Source organism: Molothrus aeneus, chromosome 6, assembly GCF_037042795.1.
Source record: "Molothrus aeneus isolate 106 chromosome 6, BPBGC_Maene_1.0, whole genome shotgun sequence".
In the NCBI taxonomy this organism is placed as follows: domain Eukaryota; kingdom Metazoa; phylum Chordata; class Aves; order Passeriformes; family Icteridae; genus Molothrus; species Molothrus aeneus.
In genome coordinates this window covers 54,842,092-54,860,234 of record NC_089651.1, presented here as the reverse complement: position 1 = coordinate 54,860,234, position 18,143 = coordinate 54,842,092, and the positions used below count along the sequence as shown (strand labels likewise).

At 42.7% G+C, this 18,143-nt stretch overlaps 1 protein-coding gene across 1 annotated transcript; it reads left to right on the top strand.

The window, feature by feature from the left end:
- Positions 1-10,451: 10,451 nt before the first annotated feature.
- GPR132 (G protein-coupled receptor 132) lies at positions 10,452-13,216 on the top strand. The gene is made up of 2 exons (XM_066552817.1): positions 10,452-10,508; positions 12,149-13,216. The coding sequence occupies exons 1-2, from the start codon at positions 10,452-10,454 to the stop codon at positions 13,214-13,216; spliced, it is 1,125 nt and encodes a 374-aa protein (XP_066408914.1).
- Positions 13,217-18,143: the final 4,927 nt, after the last annotated feature.

Below are 18,143 nucleotides of genomic sequence, written 5' to 3'. Positions count from 1 at the left end.
CCTGAGCTGCAGCAGCACACTTGTGTCTCAGCTTTGGCCACACCACTGGCAGCAGGGTGTCCCAAAAAAGCTGTCAGATATAACCCCACCTCATCCCAAGGACCTCAAGGTACAGACTGGCACCTCTCCACTCTTACCATCAGAGGATAAAGCTGTTGTTGCCCTAGACAAGTCTCTCAGAAGCTCTGTGTGACAACCTGCTGTGCTCTTCCAGCGAGCTCCTGACAGGGACCATATCAATCCCAGCATGTGGCAGGGTAGGGTTGTCAAACACAGATAGAGCTTTTCTCTTCAGTGAGAGACCTTTCTTTGATGAGGGCATGATCAGTCACATTCAACTTAGTGGATCTCCACCCCTGAGGCACACAGTACATCACTACACCAGTGAAAAAGGAGAACTGCCAAATTTCTGCACACCACTCACAAAACCAGGCAAACTTGAAGCAGGAGGGCTTTCCAACACAGACATGAAATGCAAGCACTTATGCAGCTTGACTAAGCAGCAGAATTCTGAGTGTGTCCCACCCATCACATGCAGGAAAGCCACTGAACCAAAAATGTTAGCAACTGACAGCCCCATGTTGTTAATTTCCAGCAGCAGGACTTGTCTGCATTCCCTGCAGACCGCATGCTATGGATTGGGTGTGCATGGTCAGACAGAAATCGTTCTAAGCTCTGTGCTGGGCCCAGCTCGATGGTTTTGCCACTCAGCTGGCCTGGCTGCCAGTGTGGCACGTGCCTGCACCTCGTGTGAAAGAGAAACACTCTGCAGGTAGGAAGCGTCTGCAAGGAAGCTGAGCTTCAGTTTTAGCAGAGTTAACACATCCTGTGGTTGATCCTGATATAGACTGAAAAAAAGCACCATGGCCAACTTTTGTCCCTGTGCCAAACCAACAGCATCACAGCCACTGTCACAGACAGCCCAAGCTACTGAGATTGTTTGCTAGGCACAGCTGTGGATCACACCAGTGCAGGGGCACTCACACAGTGCTTTGGCCACAGCAGCACAGAGCAGAATTCTGTGCTCAGTGCTTCGTAGCCCCTGGACACTGCTGTCCTAGAGACTCTTGGCCACTTTCCTGCCTTCCTCATGATTAAGAAAGTCCTTTTTGCCATCCTGTATATGCTGCACTCCCCAGACAGGTTGCAGCTCTGTTTTCATTCAGTGCACTGCCTGGTAACAGGCAGAGACAGACATTTGGTTGTTTCATAAGACCTGTACTTCAAGATACCGTTTTCATTTCCTCACTTCCCATGCTGCAAATTTAAAGCCATATTCTCTCATTTTCCAAAAAAAAAGAACCTTGGTTACTACACAAAAGATGCACGATTGTACAAAATTGTCTTCCTGGGTAATCTTTTGCAATAAATGACCACAACCCTGTATTCAGCTGCAGGTGGAGAAAGGAGAGGCAGATGATCTGAAATTTCCTCCATTTATAGGTTCTTGTTGATCACAACCAGGGGAAGATGACATTAACACAGAGCATTTTAATATGCAGTGGAACAGAGAAATATTTTACCTGTTTTTCTCTTAATAAGTTCTAAATGAAAGAAAAGGGGAGTAAAAAACTCAAGTCTAAAAGTCTTTCGAACACATTGGATCACATCAGCTTTCCACAGTTATTTCTGTTAACTGATCAGTGGTGCATAAGCAATTTCTCTATCATAGTGCTGTGAAAATTTAAAAAAAAAATCTGTGTTATGTAGAACTGAGTTAAAGCAGGGCTGGACCTTTTTCTCTATTACTGTTTGGACAGTCACTGTACCTCAGCAGGAAAATCATGAAGAGTGCATAGAAGACATCACTTATGCAGCTTACCTTGCTTGAACACACAACCTAAAGGCAACTAGCTAAATAGCACCCAGAAATTAAATTGCAGAAAGAAATAGTCTCAAAATGCCCAATCTGAACTCACTGAGTTTAAAAGAAACATTTCCATTTACTTCAGTTGGATTTGGCCAGAGAGTTTCTGAACTCTGCTTTAAATGGTTCTTTATCTAATCTTTTTTTACTGACTGGGTGAGATATCAGTACAATGCAGCTCAGACCAAAATTTATATTGCTGCACTGCTTGTATTATCTCTACCAAAACCAGAGTACATTTGACATATTTGTTCTGGTCTTGCCACCCACAGAAGGTGTACCTCAGTTTTCATCTCCAGTCACAGAAGATCTTATCAGAAGATTTTGAAAGCATCCTCCAACATGAAATCTTGCATCAGTCTTCATCTTGCAAGACAATGGTTTTGGGTGATGTCAGCTGGTGCTGTACTACTGAGAGAAGCATGAAGAAGATAAATAGTAACATTTTTCAAGTCTGACTGGAAGATTCAAGGGCACAGAGATGTCTCATCTTTCATTTCCCTATGGAGGACCATGCAATTTTCAAAGTTTCATCATTAAATCCAGTTGGAAAATGCAAATGTGTCTCTGGCTATCCTAAACCAAACATCATGGAGAAAACAATCAGGCAGGTATTTGACCCCACACCTGATTGCAGCCAAATGGGAACCGTGAGCTGGTACATCACAAATACCACAGAGGAGCCCCTGGTCTCTGTGAAAACTCCAGTTCCTCAGGTCTGAGAGCACTCTGCTCTTCTATCCCACACATCTGAATGAAAGACAGGCACAGAGACAAAAACATCTGTAGTCATGTCAGAAACATTACTCCTTCATTGTGTTTTCCTTTGGATTCCATTACTACACAGAGAAGGAACGACATGAAATCACACATTTGAGGCAGTGCACAGACACGTTCCAGCAATATGTCCAGTCAAGTTGAGCTGGTACAGACAGAAATTTCACCTATTCTCCTTCACAGATGGAAACCAGCTTCAGCCTCTTTTTTCCCCAATTCCTTCTGGTTCCTGAGAATAAATTGCTCTTTACAGAAAGACCCATCTCCAGAAACCTCCTCCAGAACAGAACCAAAGTAACTTTTTTACATCAGAATGAAAGCATATACCATGCATGTCTTTAATTTTCAGAAGAAATGTTTCACTTTCAATACAGATACCAAAAGTAAATTCAGTTCTCTGCTTACCTTGGGTTGTCACCCTACAGTTCCTTCCTGTCCACCTTAGCCCTCAGCAGTCTGCAAGCACTGACAGACCCTCGTGGGGTCCTGTGAGCACCTCACTGAAAGTGGCACTGGTAGGAATGATGGAAAAGTTGCCTGAAGGCCATAACTAACTTTGACTGAGTCACACACAGCATCTGCAAAACCACATGCAACGGGTCTCACAAACTGGCACTGTAATATTGGGGTCTTCTTCCTCCCTCACACAAAGCCTGAACTAGGGCACTTGGTAAAGATCATATGCTCCTTCTCCTTCTTATCAATGCTCTTTGCTATTAAGGAACTCCTGCAACTCAATTCTACTTCTAGAAGGTGTTTAAAACACCATCAAATCTTCTTCAGCATTCTCAGCCTTTTCTATCCCAGCTGGCACCAGAATAGGCTTTCCCTCCTATCACCACACGGTTTATTGGGCTCTAATACTGTTTCCCATTTTTCAATACCCAGACAATTCACACATATTCAGGTGAGTTCATTCCCACAGTGGGAATTTCCTCCACTGTAGGAATCAGCACCTCCCACAGGTGCTCTGACCCAAGGAGCCACAGGGCTTGGGGCAGTTCATTAGTTCCTTGTCTCTCTGGGGCATGTTTGCAGTGAGTTAGGCGCACATCCAGAACAGGAGCCCAAACAAGAGCCTGGCAGTCACCAAAGCAACCTCCCACTCGCTGTACAACCTCCCACACTTGTGCAATTCTGTACAAATGACAGAATTTGACAGCAAACAATTTTTAAGGCTGCTTCTCCTCCTAGGTGCTCTGCTGGCACTGGGCGGCCTCTGCTTTCCGTGCACACCCAGCTAAAAGTGACACACTTTTGGGGACTTTTGATGAAGCTGTGCCCACAGAACCTCTTTTAGCTCACAGCACTCAGGACTGCACGTGGTATCATCAGCTACTTCCTCCAGCTCTGGCAGAGCAGCCTCTGAGCACGGCATGAGCTGGAGCACTTCATCGTCTCCTCTGTGAAAACCAGGGGGAAAAAAGGAAAAAAAAAAGGTAAGTGTTCCATCTCTGAGTCAAGGCATTGCTTCTATTTGGCAGCATTTTCCTTTGTTCTGTTCTGGTCAATGTTTCTCCGTGCCGTGTGTCTGTGCTCAAGAAATGCAGATTGTGTTGATGCCTCACCACAGTCTAAATCTCCTTGTGACTGATGAAGTTGCTGGGTCTGTAATAATTAATTGCAGTTGATGCAGCCCCTCCTACTTGTCTTCCTTATGAATTCCCTTACCTATAAAAAACATATTTCTCTTAGAAATCCACTTTATTTCCAGTCAGGGACAGATGATTACTAGGATTGAAGGATTTTGGCAGAATAGAGGTTGCTGTGAGGTGAGCTTTAGCTATTACTGCAGTGCATGAGCCATGAATACAGAATTAGAAGAGAAATATGAATGCTGGGTTTCTTTTCAGAAGAATTCACATCCAGCCTTTCCTCTCATCCTTACTCTGCTGGAAAAGCAAGGTAGTCATTTAATTGTCAAGTTTACCTGCTGGTCTATAGAGACTAATTGGATACACTACATTCCTTCTTTTTCTCCACCTTTTATTCACACAGCATTGCTGATATCTGGCACTCAGGGATGTGGAGGCTAACTGGAGTTTAAATTAACTTTTTTTTGGTCAAATATTTTCAGAGTTGACTACTCTTCCAAAGACCAAAGAGCATCTGGGTTTATTTTAAACCTGTCCTTCTCATAATCCCATTTAGATCTGCTGCTGCCTCTAAACCAGCAGCTCTTTAACTTCCAGCAACTTCGTTGTGGAGAAGAGGGCTGTAGGGGAGAAACAAAAAAAACCAAAAGAAAGTAAAAAAAAATCACAAACCCCACCCCCCCCCAAAAAACCAACAAAAACAAAACAAACAAAAAAATAAACACTTTTTCTGCTCATTAGTATACGATGGGCAAGACTGATTTTCTTCTGAGAAGTTTTCCAAAGTTCTCTACGCAGGACACTATATTTAAAGAAATTTAAAGAATATTTAAAGAAATTTAATTTGAATTGGGCACCCCCTCTGCACAGATTTCTGCCTGAAAGTGCAGATGGCTCTTTCAGGTTCAGCATTTCCCAAGCCTCTTGGAAGACACTGATCTTACAGCTTCACCATGATCACACAAATAATTTTGCTGTCAAGTGTCAGGATGCGTTGGGAAATGTCTACTAACTGGGATTTTTACATTAACAACTTCCAGGATAGTGTGCCGACAAACAAAGAGGCTCATTGTAGTAGGTGTATAAAGAGCCAGAAGAGATCAGAGATGACGACTCAGACAAAATACCACAGATTAGCAGAAGTGAGTGTGCTCACAGAGATGTCAGAGGTATGTGTACATTCAAAGAGGAATCTTTGAGCATCACAGTTTTTTTTTGGTATCACTAAAGTCTTAAGGGGAAAGCCCTGCTGTTGGTATGGTAAGGTAGCTACAGGAAGTGACCTAGATGTCAAAAAGGAAAATGGAAGTTCTCCAATTCGTTGAGAGCAAATCAGAAGACAAAAAGGAACAAAGAAAGTGTGCTTCACGGTAAATGGAGAAGGAGGAAATATTTGTGTCTAAGTTCAGAGCACTGTTAAATACTATTTGTAGGCACTGTTAAAAATAGGATTGTTTCAAGTAAAAAAGGCACCATGGTTTTTGCAAAGCAAAACAAATCCTACTTGCTCAGAGACATCCACTTTAGACAAAAGTAAAATAATTTAATACAAAACTACCTAGACTAGTCAGTAGCAGCCTTTATGTCAGTGAGCCCAGGTCTAACAGATCATTAAATTGTTTTGGGCAACTCTTTGCTCTGTTTTTCCCCAGCACCATCTTTAGTACTGATGATGCCACCACAGCAGCTTCCATAGAGACCCACGAGGGCAGGGCCAAGACTCCTATCAGGGAGAGATAATCTACTGCACAAGGTCAAAGCTCAACACTATCTTCAGATTTTCCTCCTCCTGGAAAGAGGAGCCATCCTATCTGTGCTCACTCTTTGCAGCACAGTTTATGCTCTGACTGGGGGATTTAACAGGGATGAAAGAGACAAATGCATTTTGGGGATGCAGAAAGCACCTGCGATCCCTGTGACTGTAATGATTGCAGTGAAGGTGTCAGTGAAGGAAAGAGGGGACACTTGTGGATCTGGGAGTTTGATCAGATGTGTTTGGTTACGGATATGTTCAGTTGCTACCCCAGAGATGATTTTGAGTCACAGTAGGTTGGGGTGGACATGGCTCTGGACTGGGCCTTTCTATGGCTCTTAGTGTGTTTCTAACTACAGGTGCCAGATGTTTGGCAGGAGTCTCCTGTTTGAAGGCCTGGAGGCCAAGAATAAGGAGGATGATATCCATAAATAGCTGCTGGAGAAAACTTGAAATCTAAAGGATAACAGAGCACCCCTTTTTAAGGGGTACACTGGTGGGTTTGGACATAGGTCTTGGTGCTTCTTTGTTCAGCTGCTTGAAGTCAAATTTTCCTTAAACCTGGCAATAAAACACATTCATCTCTGACAGTGTGTCAGCATAGCTAGACCTCCTCACTTTGTTAAAACATCCTGTTCCCTGATATCCCAGCCTGTTCTCCAACATCCCAGCCTGTTCTTTTAGTAATTCAGAGCAGTATCCATCCACTTCTATACCCTTAGTACCAAATCTGCTGGCACTTGGCTGTGCTTCAGCACCCTTGAGCACCCTGATACAGGAGAGAGGAATGGGAATCACCACACTCATCCACTTTTTCTAAAACTCTGTAGTTCCAGCACAACCAGAACGAAAGTTTGGTCAGCTGGGTTTCCAAATGGGCTCCTTCTTTAACAGAAGCTATACACAATTAGCCCCCAATGACAAGGCCACCAATTCAGTTGCAATATTTAGGGACTCATTGAGTGCTTGATGGTTTCAGGTGTGGTGAGATGTGAAGCAGAGCTGCTCTCAGTTGCTCACTTTCACTGCCGCTGCTTTAACACCTACACTTACCTCAGCCTTTTGACTTGACAGGCTTTACAGTTTAGCCCCAAATTTATGACAGCTTTTCTGGGCTTCCTGTTGCTTCTCCTGGCCATGGAGCCATTCCTCTGGCTCTGGGATCTTTTCCACACAAGCTGGTGGGTACCAGGGAGTAAATCTGTCCTGCAATAGCTGCACTCTGATGCTCTCAGGGAGGACTGAGAAACTTTGATAGGTCTGTAGTCACAAAATCCTGACTTATAGCCTTTGAATCATGAAACCAAAGTCCCCTGGTACAGGTGGATTTTGGGGTCTATTTCTCACCTGTGAACTTCCCCTACCTACAATGTTTAAGCAGTTTTACCTGCTTTTATATACGTTGAATAACGTGGTCTTAAACCCTTTACAAGGATCTCTTGTCAACATTTCTCCCACATCCACCAGACATTCTTCTCTCCTGTGCAGTCCCTCTCCAGGTAGCAAGGCACTAGGACACCCAGATTAAGGAAGGATCACTTTTTAAAACTGAGCCTCATAATTCAAGCCTGAATTATGACACTTCCCCTTAGTAATACCACAGCTGCTCATTTTAGCAAATTAGCACATTTAGTACTATTGTGGGATTTCTAGATTGTGGAAAGGGGGAAGCGGATGTATGAATTTATGTAGAACCTGCATTTAAAAATCTACAGTCATTGAGAGTTCACAGCCATGAACAGTGTTATCTTGAGGTAAATCAAGTATCTTTCCCTCCTCAGGAAAGATTGCTGAGCTTCTCCCCTCCTGAAAGGCAATTGATTAATAACTTCTCTCTTCTACCATGTACCTTCTTTATTTTTATATTCATTATTATCTTCATATTAATATCTTTGTAATATGATGTAATATAACTGCTTATATCTGCATTACACCTCATATCTGCAACACAGAATTAAATATAAAGGCTGTATAACTAATCCCAGGGTCTTGCTTCTTTCAGCTACAAATGCTGAAACTTGTTTTAACCAGCACTAGGCAAGAGAGGGATCACCTGCTCCACCAGTGGCAGAAAGATATTTTAGGATAGAGTTGTGCTCAGGTTGGATTCCCAGGATAGCTTTAAAACAGTTGTTTTTTTTCTAAACACAGTTTTCAAACTATAGTGTGCCAAGATTATATATTCATATATTTTGTTCAAATTTGAAACCAAGTTGCTTGAAAATGGGTTTAAACTTCAAACTATACAGCTTCAAATCCCACTGTGTTGTGTGTGTCAGTAAAAATGATTGGTCTGATGAGTAACCAAGTACAGCCATGGCTGTTTCTCCTTTTTATGCTGAGATTTGCTTATAGGAGTGACTTCATTTGCTAATTTGTTTAAATTAATAATGGAAAAAAAATAAAGCAGTTCACTGACTTGCTGGGCATATGGGCCATGATCTGTTTCTATTCAAAGACACCATAAACATTTTTCCTTCTTTCAAGAACAGCAGAGCAAATAGCACAGCAATTTCTTAGTTTCAAGTTAAGAGACACAAAAGTTTATCAGTTGATAATTTACAGGCAATTATTGTAAGTTCTGCATGAGGAGAAGCCCAGGTTTAGACGTTGGAGGAGTGACACTGCTGGTGACAAGCACTGTAGGTGGCACAAATGTCACATCTGGGAACTGATGTGTTTCAATATAGATCTGAGTGTCCAACTGACATCCTGCTGGCACCCTCATGTCAAACCCTTCCAGCACCACATTCTACCAAGGAAAGCACACAGAATCCCTCAGGAGAAACTCAGGTCCTCTTTCGCTGAAGGCTGATGTGTGCTTTGAGACACTCAGGTTGTTTTCCTCTACAGATATTTGGGACAGGAAGGAAAGTGTGAAGGGAAAGTTTGTTTTCATTTTAACCATCACAGAGGTTATTTCACATTGTTCCTAATATCCACATAAATGCCTCAAAACTTTTGGCTCTAAAAATAATGCCTGGAAGAGATGGATGATCAGAAAAATATTAGAAAATAAAATAGATATTAATTAATGTGCTTTGATCATGTAATTGTACTCATTGTTAGGGATGTGGGGAATTGTACTCATGATTATGGATTTTACTGCGTCCTTTTTTATTCTTCTGTCCCTGTGTATATCAGGTGAGTTACTCCAAAGACTTTCAACCAGTCTCTGTCCAACTATTGTGCTTTTTTTGACTTATCCTTCCCTGCCTTGTAACCATAACAGTAATTTCGTTTTTTTACTTTTTCTAATAGTGGCTATTTTTATCACTCCAACTTCTCCTTTGGAAACTTAAACAGTTTCACATGAGTAGCTCATACACAAATAACAAAAAAAAAAAAAAAGACAAAGTAAAGCCTTTTGTTTTCCTGCTTGTTTTCATTTTCCTTTTTTTTTTTTTATTTCACTTCAGTATTACTGAAAACACTTTTCTTGAGAAAAGATTAATGCAATTGGCCCAAATGAGCAGCAGGAGCCACTGCATTTTAGGAGTATGAAACGTAATTATCTAGCTGTCTAACAGCACGGAAACAGCCTAAGAATATTAGAAATGGAAGAGTGTAAGTACAGAGCAGGCATGCAGCAAATCTTAGCAGATTACTCCATCTTCTAGTAATTTTTGCTCAGGTGCTTCGTGCTCTCTCTGTCCTGGAAGATGAGATGTTTTGCACATCTTGAAGGTGCACGTGATAACTGCGGTACGTCTCGTGCAGTGACTCTCACAGAGCAAGAAGCCCCAGAGTGCTGACAAAAATACATTGAGCTGCTGATGCAAAACACAGCTGCTCTAACACCTATGATTGGTGAGACCTAGCAGATCAGGATAGGCCAAAAAAGGTGAAAACAGCTACTGTGGAGAGGCTTGCTCAACTGAAGGATTCAGGGTAGTAAAGATAACTCATTGGAACAGTTTGTGTCTTACAAATGGGTTCTTGGATATTACTCATTCTTGTCATCATCACTACATTTTACCCTTTATAAATGCTTGAAAATTGCTGGGTGTGATAAATCTCTTGAGTTCGGGTGTTCAAACCAAAGCTGACCATCACAAATATTAATAGAAAATGGTGTCTAGTTTTTTTCACTGGTGTAATAATTACTGCTTTTCATTTGAATTAATATTTGAGATGCAGGTTAGCCTCAACGTCCCAGAGGAAGAACTGGGAATCATCTAGGCTGAGCCAAGCATCAAACTATTAAACTCTAAAGGTCTGAGAAGACAGGAATGTGGTTTCAATTGAAGAGAGCTATAGAGGCACAGAGAAGTTGACTTTAGTCACAGGGTGGACGATTGTGGTGTTACTTCCTTCCCCTTAAGGGTTGTGTCAACACAAGAGAAAATGTCACCAGGAGAAAAGTCATAAATTGTCTGCTGAGTGCTGCTTTGTGGAGAAACCTCTCTGCAGGCCTGGAGAACTGAGTGGAGAAAGTGAAGCTCTGAACTGGAGGTGGATGCCGTGGCCAGTGGAAGAAGACTCTTCCCTGGACAGGGCTGAGAGCCTGGAGAAGGTGAGGAGTGGAGCAAATGGCCTCCTCTCCTCCTTCCTTATATTGGGCTGGGACTTAGAACACTCCTCCTCCAAAGCTCCAAAGCTGACAGGTCAAAGCTTCAGGACAGTCCTTCAGCACCTGATTTTCTTTTGAAGGGTAGGTCCATGCTCATGGCTGCACTTTGTCAGCTGAGGCATTGTGCTTGGCGCTGACAGCCATTTACATGTGAAGGTCTCTTCGGCTCAGCTCCAGCCCTGTGGCTTAGTCCATATGCCAAACACCAAGGAAAAATGCCTGTTCCAGGCAAGTAGCTTAGAAAGTCACAGGCATCTCCTTCCTGAGGCTCCCTCAAGGATGCTGAGCATGGGAAGGAAACTTGGAGCAAAAGTGGGAGGGGAGGAGGCAAGATAAACAAGCATTGGGAGCCATGTATCCACAGAACTCTTCCACTGTTTGCTGCCCTGCACCATCACTGACTGCTCTGGGGGAAGCCCGACAGAAAGAAGAATATTCAAACAAGCACAGGATCAGGAGAAGTGAGCAAAGCCAGGAGGAGGGAAGGAGAGAGCACCCTCAACCACTCCTGAAGGTGCTTTTATTGAGGTGTGTGGATAGACAAGGTGTGTGACTTGTGCCATGTCCCTGCCCTGGATGTCACCATCTGCCTGACTGTGAGCTGTATTCACCTGTTGTGCTTTACCATAGAAAGGGAGGTCTCCAAGACCCTGTGTGGTGTGGAGCAGCTCTGTGGTGAGCAGGGTTACAGCAGCTCTGTGGTGTGCAGTGTACAGCAGCTCTCACACCACCAGGTGTGTTTTGAGTCGAGGACAAGTTCTGTATGTCAGTTCACAGAGGAGGCCTGGGCAGAGAACCACTGCTGACCCTGAAATCAAGCACCTTTTTTATCCCCTCTACACAGCAGATTGGTAGGTGGCCCAGAAGAGACCCCTCCTCCTCCACCAAAGGAGGAGGAGGAGATGCTTAGAGGCAGCAAAAAATGCATCACCACCAGCCCTCGCTTATTGCATCCACCGTGCTCATAAGTTAACACCAGCTCAACAACCCTCCCTTTTTCCAATAGCCAGCCTAAACCTCCCTGACACCACTTCAGGCTATTCCCTCAGGTCCTGTCACTGCTCTGAGTACTGTGCCATCTCCTCCACACAACACTGAAGATTCTTTTCTCCAGTCATTCTGAAGATGGGACAATACTGAACCCCAGCTTTTTTTTTCAAATATGTCTAAGCTGGTCCACAACTTCATATTCATCTGCCTTATTTCTGTAGGCTGATCCCCATGTGAGATTTTGGGTGCAGATGATACTTGGCAAGAGGAATGATGACAGTTTTAGCATTTACAATATAATTTTAGAATGGGAACTGACAAAAAGGAGATGGATGATTTTATGTCCAGGGACAAAACTTCAGATCCCCCTTGAGAGAGTTTCCACATAGCCACCAGAATCCAGTCCAAATCTGAGAGGTGGAGGCATGTGACCCTCTCTCTCTCAGTTCATGTCTGAGGAGGAACCTTTCAAACATCCTTCTTTCCACTTGCTCCACAAACATGACAAGTTGGCACCTATGGGACCATAACCTTTACTGACATATTTTTAAGTGATGCACTGCTAACTTTCCACCTTGTCTTCTGATTCTTAGGAAATATCATCTGGAGAAAGAATAATGGAACACTGGCTAAACAAAAATTGTAACTCCACTTGCCCAGAAATTCCTTATCAAGACAGTCAGACACTTCTGGTTGCTGTTTACAGCATTGTTTTTGCTATAGGCATTCCAGCAAATTGCTTAACTTCTCTGCTTACATTTGTACAAATCCAAAGGAATACAGTAGTTGCCATCTACATTTTCAGTTTATCATTGTGTGACCTGATGTATTTAAGTACCTTGCCTGTCTGGATTATCTATGTGAAAAATGGGCACAACTGGACCATGGGTGACTTTGCTTGCAGGACAACAGGATTCATCTTTTTCTGCAATATCTACTTCAGCATTCTGCTTTTGTGCTGCATCTCTGTGGATCGTTACGTGGCACTGGTGTATTCTCTGGAATCAAGGGGGAGAAGACAACAGAAGAAGGCCACCATAATAGTCTGTTTTCTCTTTATTGTGGTTGTAGGAATCCACTTGCCAGTATTTTTTATGAAAGATGCACAAAACTGTACAGAGATGAAAACCTGCTTTGAGACAGTGCCCCTTGACTTATTATTGGCTTGTTTCAGCTGTGCTAGATTCCTGTTTGGATTTCTCATACCCCTCACAATCCTGATTTTTACAAACTACAAAATTTTCCAAGCTACAAAAAGAAGCAGCAGCTTGACTTGTCGTGAGAAAGCCAAAGTGAAGCATGTGGCCATTGCCATTATTGCTATTTTCTTGATCTGCTTCGCTCCATATCATGTGGTCCTCATAATAAGAGCCATATACTTTATGTTTCATCAGGACTGCCCATGTCCATTTGAAAATAAGATATATTCAATTTTTACAGTGTTTCTGTGTTTAGGCACTGCAAACAGTGTTGCTGATCCAATTATCTACGTTCTGGTCAGTGAAAACGTCAGAAAAGACTGTTATAGGAGCCTGAGAAGATGGAGATGGAACTCATCCAAGCTAAATTCATCCACTGATCACAATACTGACAACATAAAATTGGAAATGCTAAAAGAATCAGAGGAAGGGGGCCAAAGCAAAGAAAACTCAAAGAAATAACAGATTCATCTGACATTCCGAAGGCCTGCACCAGTGGCAGAGACCAGGAAAGCGGCAGCTAGCTGGTAGCTGCTGGAACAAATAAGAAGTTCCCAATGCCAGCTGCAGGACACAAGTTTTTACGTGCTGACATCATCTTGCATATCCTGCATGGGCCATAAACTCCTTGAGGACTCTATGGGAGCAATAATTCACATTTCTGTTTGTCTCCTACAATAAACTTTGCCCACCAGTATCACTGATGAAAATGCCGCTTTGCTAAGGATATGTGAAATAAATGAAGTCATTTACTTGAACTAAAATTGGGATCTTAAAAGTTTGGGGTTTTTTTTGGACTGACTCTCTCTCTCATATGAAATAAAACCAGTTTTATCTTCTGAGAAAAAAATTTTTAAAGCATTGCAGAGGAGAACAATATACTGTTCTTAATGTTGAAATTTTTTCTTCTTGAGGAGGTACATCTTCCATTTCTCATACATGCACTCTGCTGTTACCGTTTGTGGTTAACCAGTGGAAAAATATTAAAAATGAGTAAACATTTTCCTCGTACTCTAGCATGTGACTTCAGGTACATCACACGTTCCAGGAGAATTAAATGGCAAAAAAATGCCTGATAACACAGACCAACAGTACTGCTGCTGCATTAGTCAAGATCCTGCACTGCCCTGAAATTATAAATTGTACAGTTCTAATGCTTGATAGTTTACAATTAGCAAATTTTACTTGTTTTGCAGTCAGACCTAGAATGCACTGAAATATACAGAAAATGTATACATTTCCAAGTGGAGTCAGGGACTGCTTTTATGCCATCTCCAAACGTTTGTTGAATTCGTGTTACATTTCTGACTAAGCTAACCCTTCCCTTTTGTTATTGATCCCACTTTTACTGTGCAGGAGTCTGCAGAAGCTATGGGTAGGCTCACAGATGCTGCTGAAGGCTGGCAATCTGGAGAGCACAGTCCTTCCTCCCCACAGCTGGGAACTCCCTCAGACGTGCTGGGGCAAATTCCACTGTTGCTGCTGCCACTTCTATTATGAATAACTTGTTGGTAGTAGTACCTTGTGCCTTCTAACAAGTATTTAAAAAATAAGAATGATACAAATCTGGCAATGTTTATCTAAACAACTTCTTCATATTTTTATGTGATTCAACAGACAGATCGTGAACCAGTTTGAGTATGAGTTTGTAGAGTGTTTCATAGCATCATTCCATTTAATCTGTGGTGTTGTATTTCTGTGACATGTTGAAATTGTTTTTGACATTGACATTTCTGCATTGAATTAATATTAACCAGTCTTAATACAAATACAATACTTTTTGTCTTAAAACTGCCATAGATATCTTTGTATGTTATGTTTTATTTTTATATATTTTTTACTTTTGTAAAGAACCTTTATGCCAAAATTATATATGCTCAATTTATTACATATTTCATTTTTTAATTATTGAATGACTCCTCTGGTATTTATATGTGAAATGACTTTGTCCTCAAAAGTAATCCACCTAATACTAAATTGGAGATTGTTTCTTGGAAGAACGTGACATTCTGTTGTGGCGCTAATTAAAAAATTCTGGATTTCTATTTTTATATGCATCTCGGAGATCAAATTCCCTAAGGTATCATGGAGAGACCTGCAAGGTGCTGAATATCTGTAACTTTCGATTGCTGAAGAATTCTGCAGCAGCAGCAGAATGTGGCTGCTGACAGCCCCTGCCAGACAGAGCACTGGTGACTCATCTCTGAAGATGCACATGCAAACTGCCCAACCTCAGGATTTTCATAGTCTGAAATCAAACCTTAATGAAAAACAGAAGTGAATTTAGAATAAACCAGAGGTACAGGCTTCTGAACTGATTGACATGGATGTAAGTTAGCTGTTGACCTCAATGAATTTAAACATCTCTGATGATTTTCCTCTAAGGAGTGAGTGTGTTGAGGGAGGGGATTGTCCTGCTCCGCGCTGAGCGGCTGCAGCCTCACCTCAAGTCTTGTGTGCAGTTTTAGGAGCCACTATATAAAGATGACATTAAGCTGTGGCTGTCCTGCAGTCACAGAGCATTGGAATGGCAGCTAGCAAAGCTCCCTGAGTGACTGGAGGGACACACAAGGGAGGCTGCCCCTGAGCTTCCACCGAGGCCTTCCAGGTGGCCGTGGTTGCAGCGGTGTGGGTGACACTGCAGCAGGACACCACCAGGATCCCGAGGGAAAGAGGGTGACACTGCAGCAGGACACCACCAGGATGCCGAGGGAAAGAGGGTGACACTGCAGCAGGACACCACCAGGATCCCGAGGGAAAGAGGGTGACACTGCAGCAGGACACCACCAGGATCCCAAGGGAAAGATCCGAAGGAGAGCACATTCTATGCAGTCCAATGAAGCTTTATTCAGAAGATGGATCAGGGACGAGTGACAAGGTAACAGTGATCCGGCTAGGGTTTTTAAAGGAGGCTAGTTTAGGGGATGGGAACAACACATAACCAATGGGAGAACACTCGGGGAGGAGCACGGGATCTAACAAGACAATGGCGTTAACATAGGGGAGGGGAGAAGCCTCTAAAACAAATCAACTGTTAGAACCAGGACATCGAACATTCGGGAATTATTGGGGTGGATTTAGGTTGATGGACAAGGGAAGGGGACAGCACAACTCGGATTGACAGGTCCATACAAGGGAAGGGAGGGAGGAGCAGGGAAACAGGCGGCTAAGGGGCGGGAAAACTTCGGGGTAAACAACTTGGGAGAAACCATTGTGAGGGGATAAAACGGGGGTACAAGGAGCAAACCATTTTGCTTAATTAACCTTGAACCACTAACTGTTGCAATTGAAACAACTATAAAACTCTTAAAACACACTGCCACATCAAGCTATCGGAGAACAACCAAAGAAGGGCCATGAGGATGGTGAAAACTCTGGAGGGGAGGATATGAGGAGTGCCTGAGGTCACTTGGTCTGTTCAGCCTGGAGATGAGGGGAGCCCTCATCATGGTGGGAATCAAGGAAGCAGGTGCTGGTCTCTTCTCTCTGGTAACAGAGACAGGACCTGAGGGATGTCCTAAAGCTGAGGCAGAGGAGACTTAGGTCAGATGTTAGGAAAAGGTTCTTCACCCAGAGGGTGGCTGAGCACTTGAACAGGCACCCCAGGGAAGTGGTCACAACACCAACCCTGAGAGAGTGCAAGGAACATTTGGACAATGCTCTCAGGTGCCTGTGCAGAGTCAGGAGTTGGGACTTGATGATCCTTGTAGGTCTCTTCCAACTCAGGCTATTCTACAATTCTGTGAAGCAACACTAGAACCCAGTGCCATAGATGCAGGGGCTTGGGATTATAAGGGTCTGATGCAACAGCTACAGTTCTGCTGCCTTAATGAAGCTGCATGCTGTTCTAAATTACTATGTCATTCTAAATTACTATGTCATTCTGCATCTTCTCTTCATGAAAATCCTTGGAGTTTCTTTGTTCAGCCACACTCTGAAAGAAAAGTTTTAGAAGTGACGGACTTGTGCAGCCTGATCTAATATAAAAATTTACCTAGATAATCTCCAGAGGTGCTTTCCAAGCTAAAATATTCTGTGATAGATTACTGAAGGGGTTAGGGGCCTGGTACCAAGCAACATATCCACATGGGAAAACTGCAAATGCTGACTTCTTTGGATAAACAGAAAAGCAGCTTTATGGCTGAGTGAGGGCATCAAGAAACATTCCATCTTGTTAAAATGTCCCACCAGATAAAGTGACTGTTTCTTGTCTGGTAATTCAAGCACACAATCTGTTTTTTGTCAGACAGTATCTGACTGTGCCATTCAGGCAGAGGAAAGGTCTCAGCACTGGCCCAAGTGTGAGATACACAGCAAAGGGCACTTGTGTGTTCAGAGCAGATCTGAGGGGTGGATTGAGTGTGTGAGTCTTTCAACCCTTTCCTCCTGCAGACACACCACCAGTGAGCCCACAGGGACTGCCTCATGCTGTGAAGAAAGGTTCACCTGCCACATCAGGTCTGCAGTTCTCAACACAGCCATCTGGATCTGTACCCATATGGATCTGGCTCCTGACCTCCCCAACTCAGTCCAAGCTATGAGATGAGTTAGAGAGAGCACAGAACCAAACCAAGGCTGTGCCTCCCAATTTGGTCTTTAGATGGCAGAGCAGGTAAGCTGTGCACTGGTGTAAGGGGGTGGGATTAGAAAATTTCACTCTTTTATACTCAGTATTTACTCAGGTATAACTTCAATCATTTGATTAAAATAAGAGTGGGCTACTGTATAAATAAAACATTTTATTTTTACATGTGTCTCAGACACTTACAATGTACCTGGGAGATAAGCTCATTGCTGATTATTTTAAGTATGACTATAAAACATGAAGTGAATAATTTCTGGCTATGAACTAGAGCTGGCCAGACTAGTTTTTGCAGACAATATATGTGATTTGTTTGCTTATTCATTAGTTTTAAGTTATATCTGAAGACTGCATTTTTTAAGTAAATATTTAGGGTAACTCACTTATAAAACTCTATTCCTGACTAAGAAATGCTTTCATGTTCTGTATTAAATTTTGCCACAAGAGGATTACTACAATTTTACTTCAAAGCTGGCAAAATCCCACAGGAATGAACTCAGCCTCTCCACATGTGACAAAGTTTCTTCTGCAGTTGGTCACCTTGTGACTGTACACGTACAGACATTAGGATGTACTCATGTCAACCTAATGTCAAATTTCTGCTGTATAGTGAGTGATGAAATCTAACTCAGAATGAGGCTTTCAGAAATATCCACAACTTAACAGCTTTTCTGAGTGAGGATATTGTCATTCTGCAGCTCACACTGTGGGACTGGTCCTCTAGGAAACTTCCTCTGTACAGTGAAATGATGCCAAAGTTCCCCGACAGTTTGGAATGCCCGTCTTCTTTTCAAACCAGCACAAACT

Excerpts from the sequence above, each read along its gene's own strand:
- GPR132 (XM_066552817.1), top strand. The coding sequence starts at position 10,452 with ATGCCGTGGCCAGTGGAAGAAGACTCTTCCCTGGACAGGGCTGAGAGC. Across the intron at positions 10,509-12,148 it reads GGGCTGAGAGCCTGGAGAAG|GAAATATCATCTGGAGAAAG; the intron begins GTGAGGAGTGGA and ends TCTGATTCTTAG.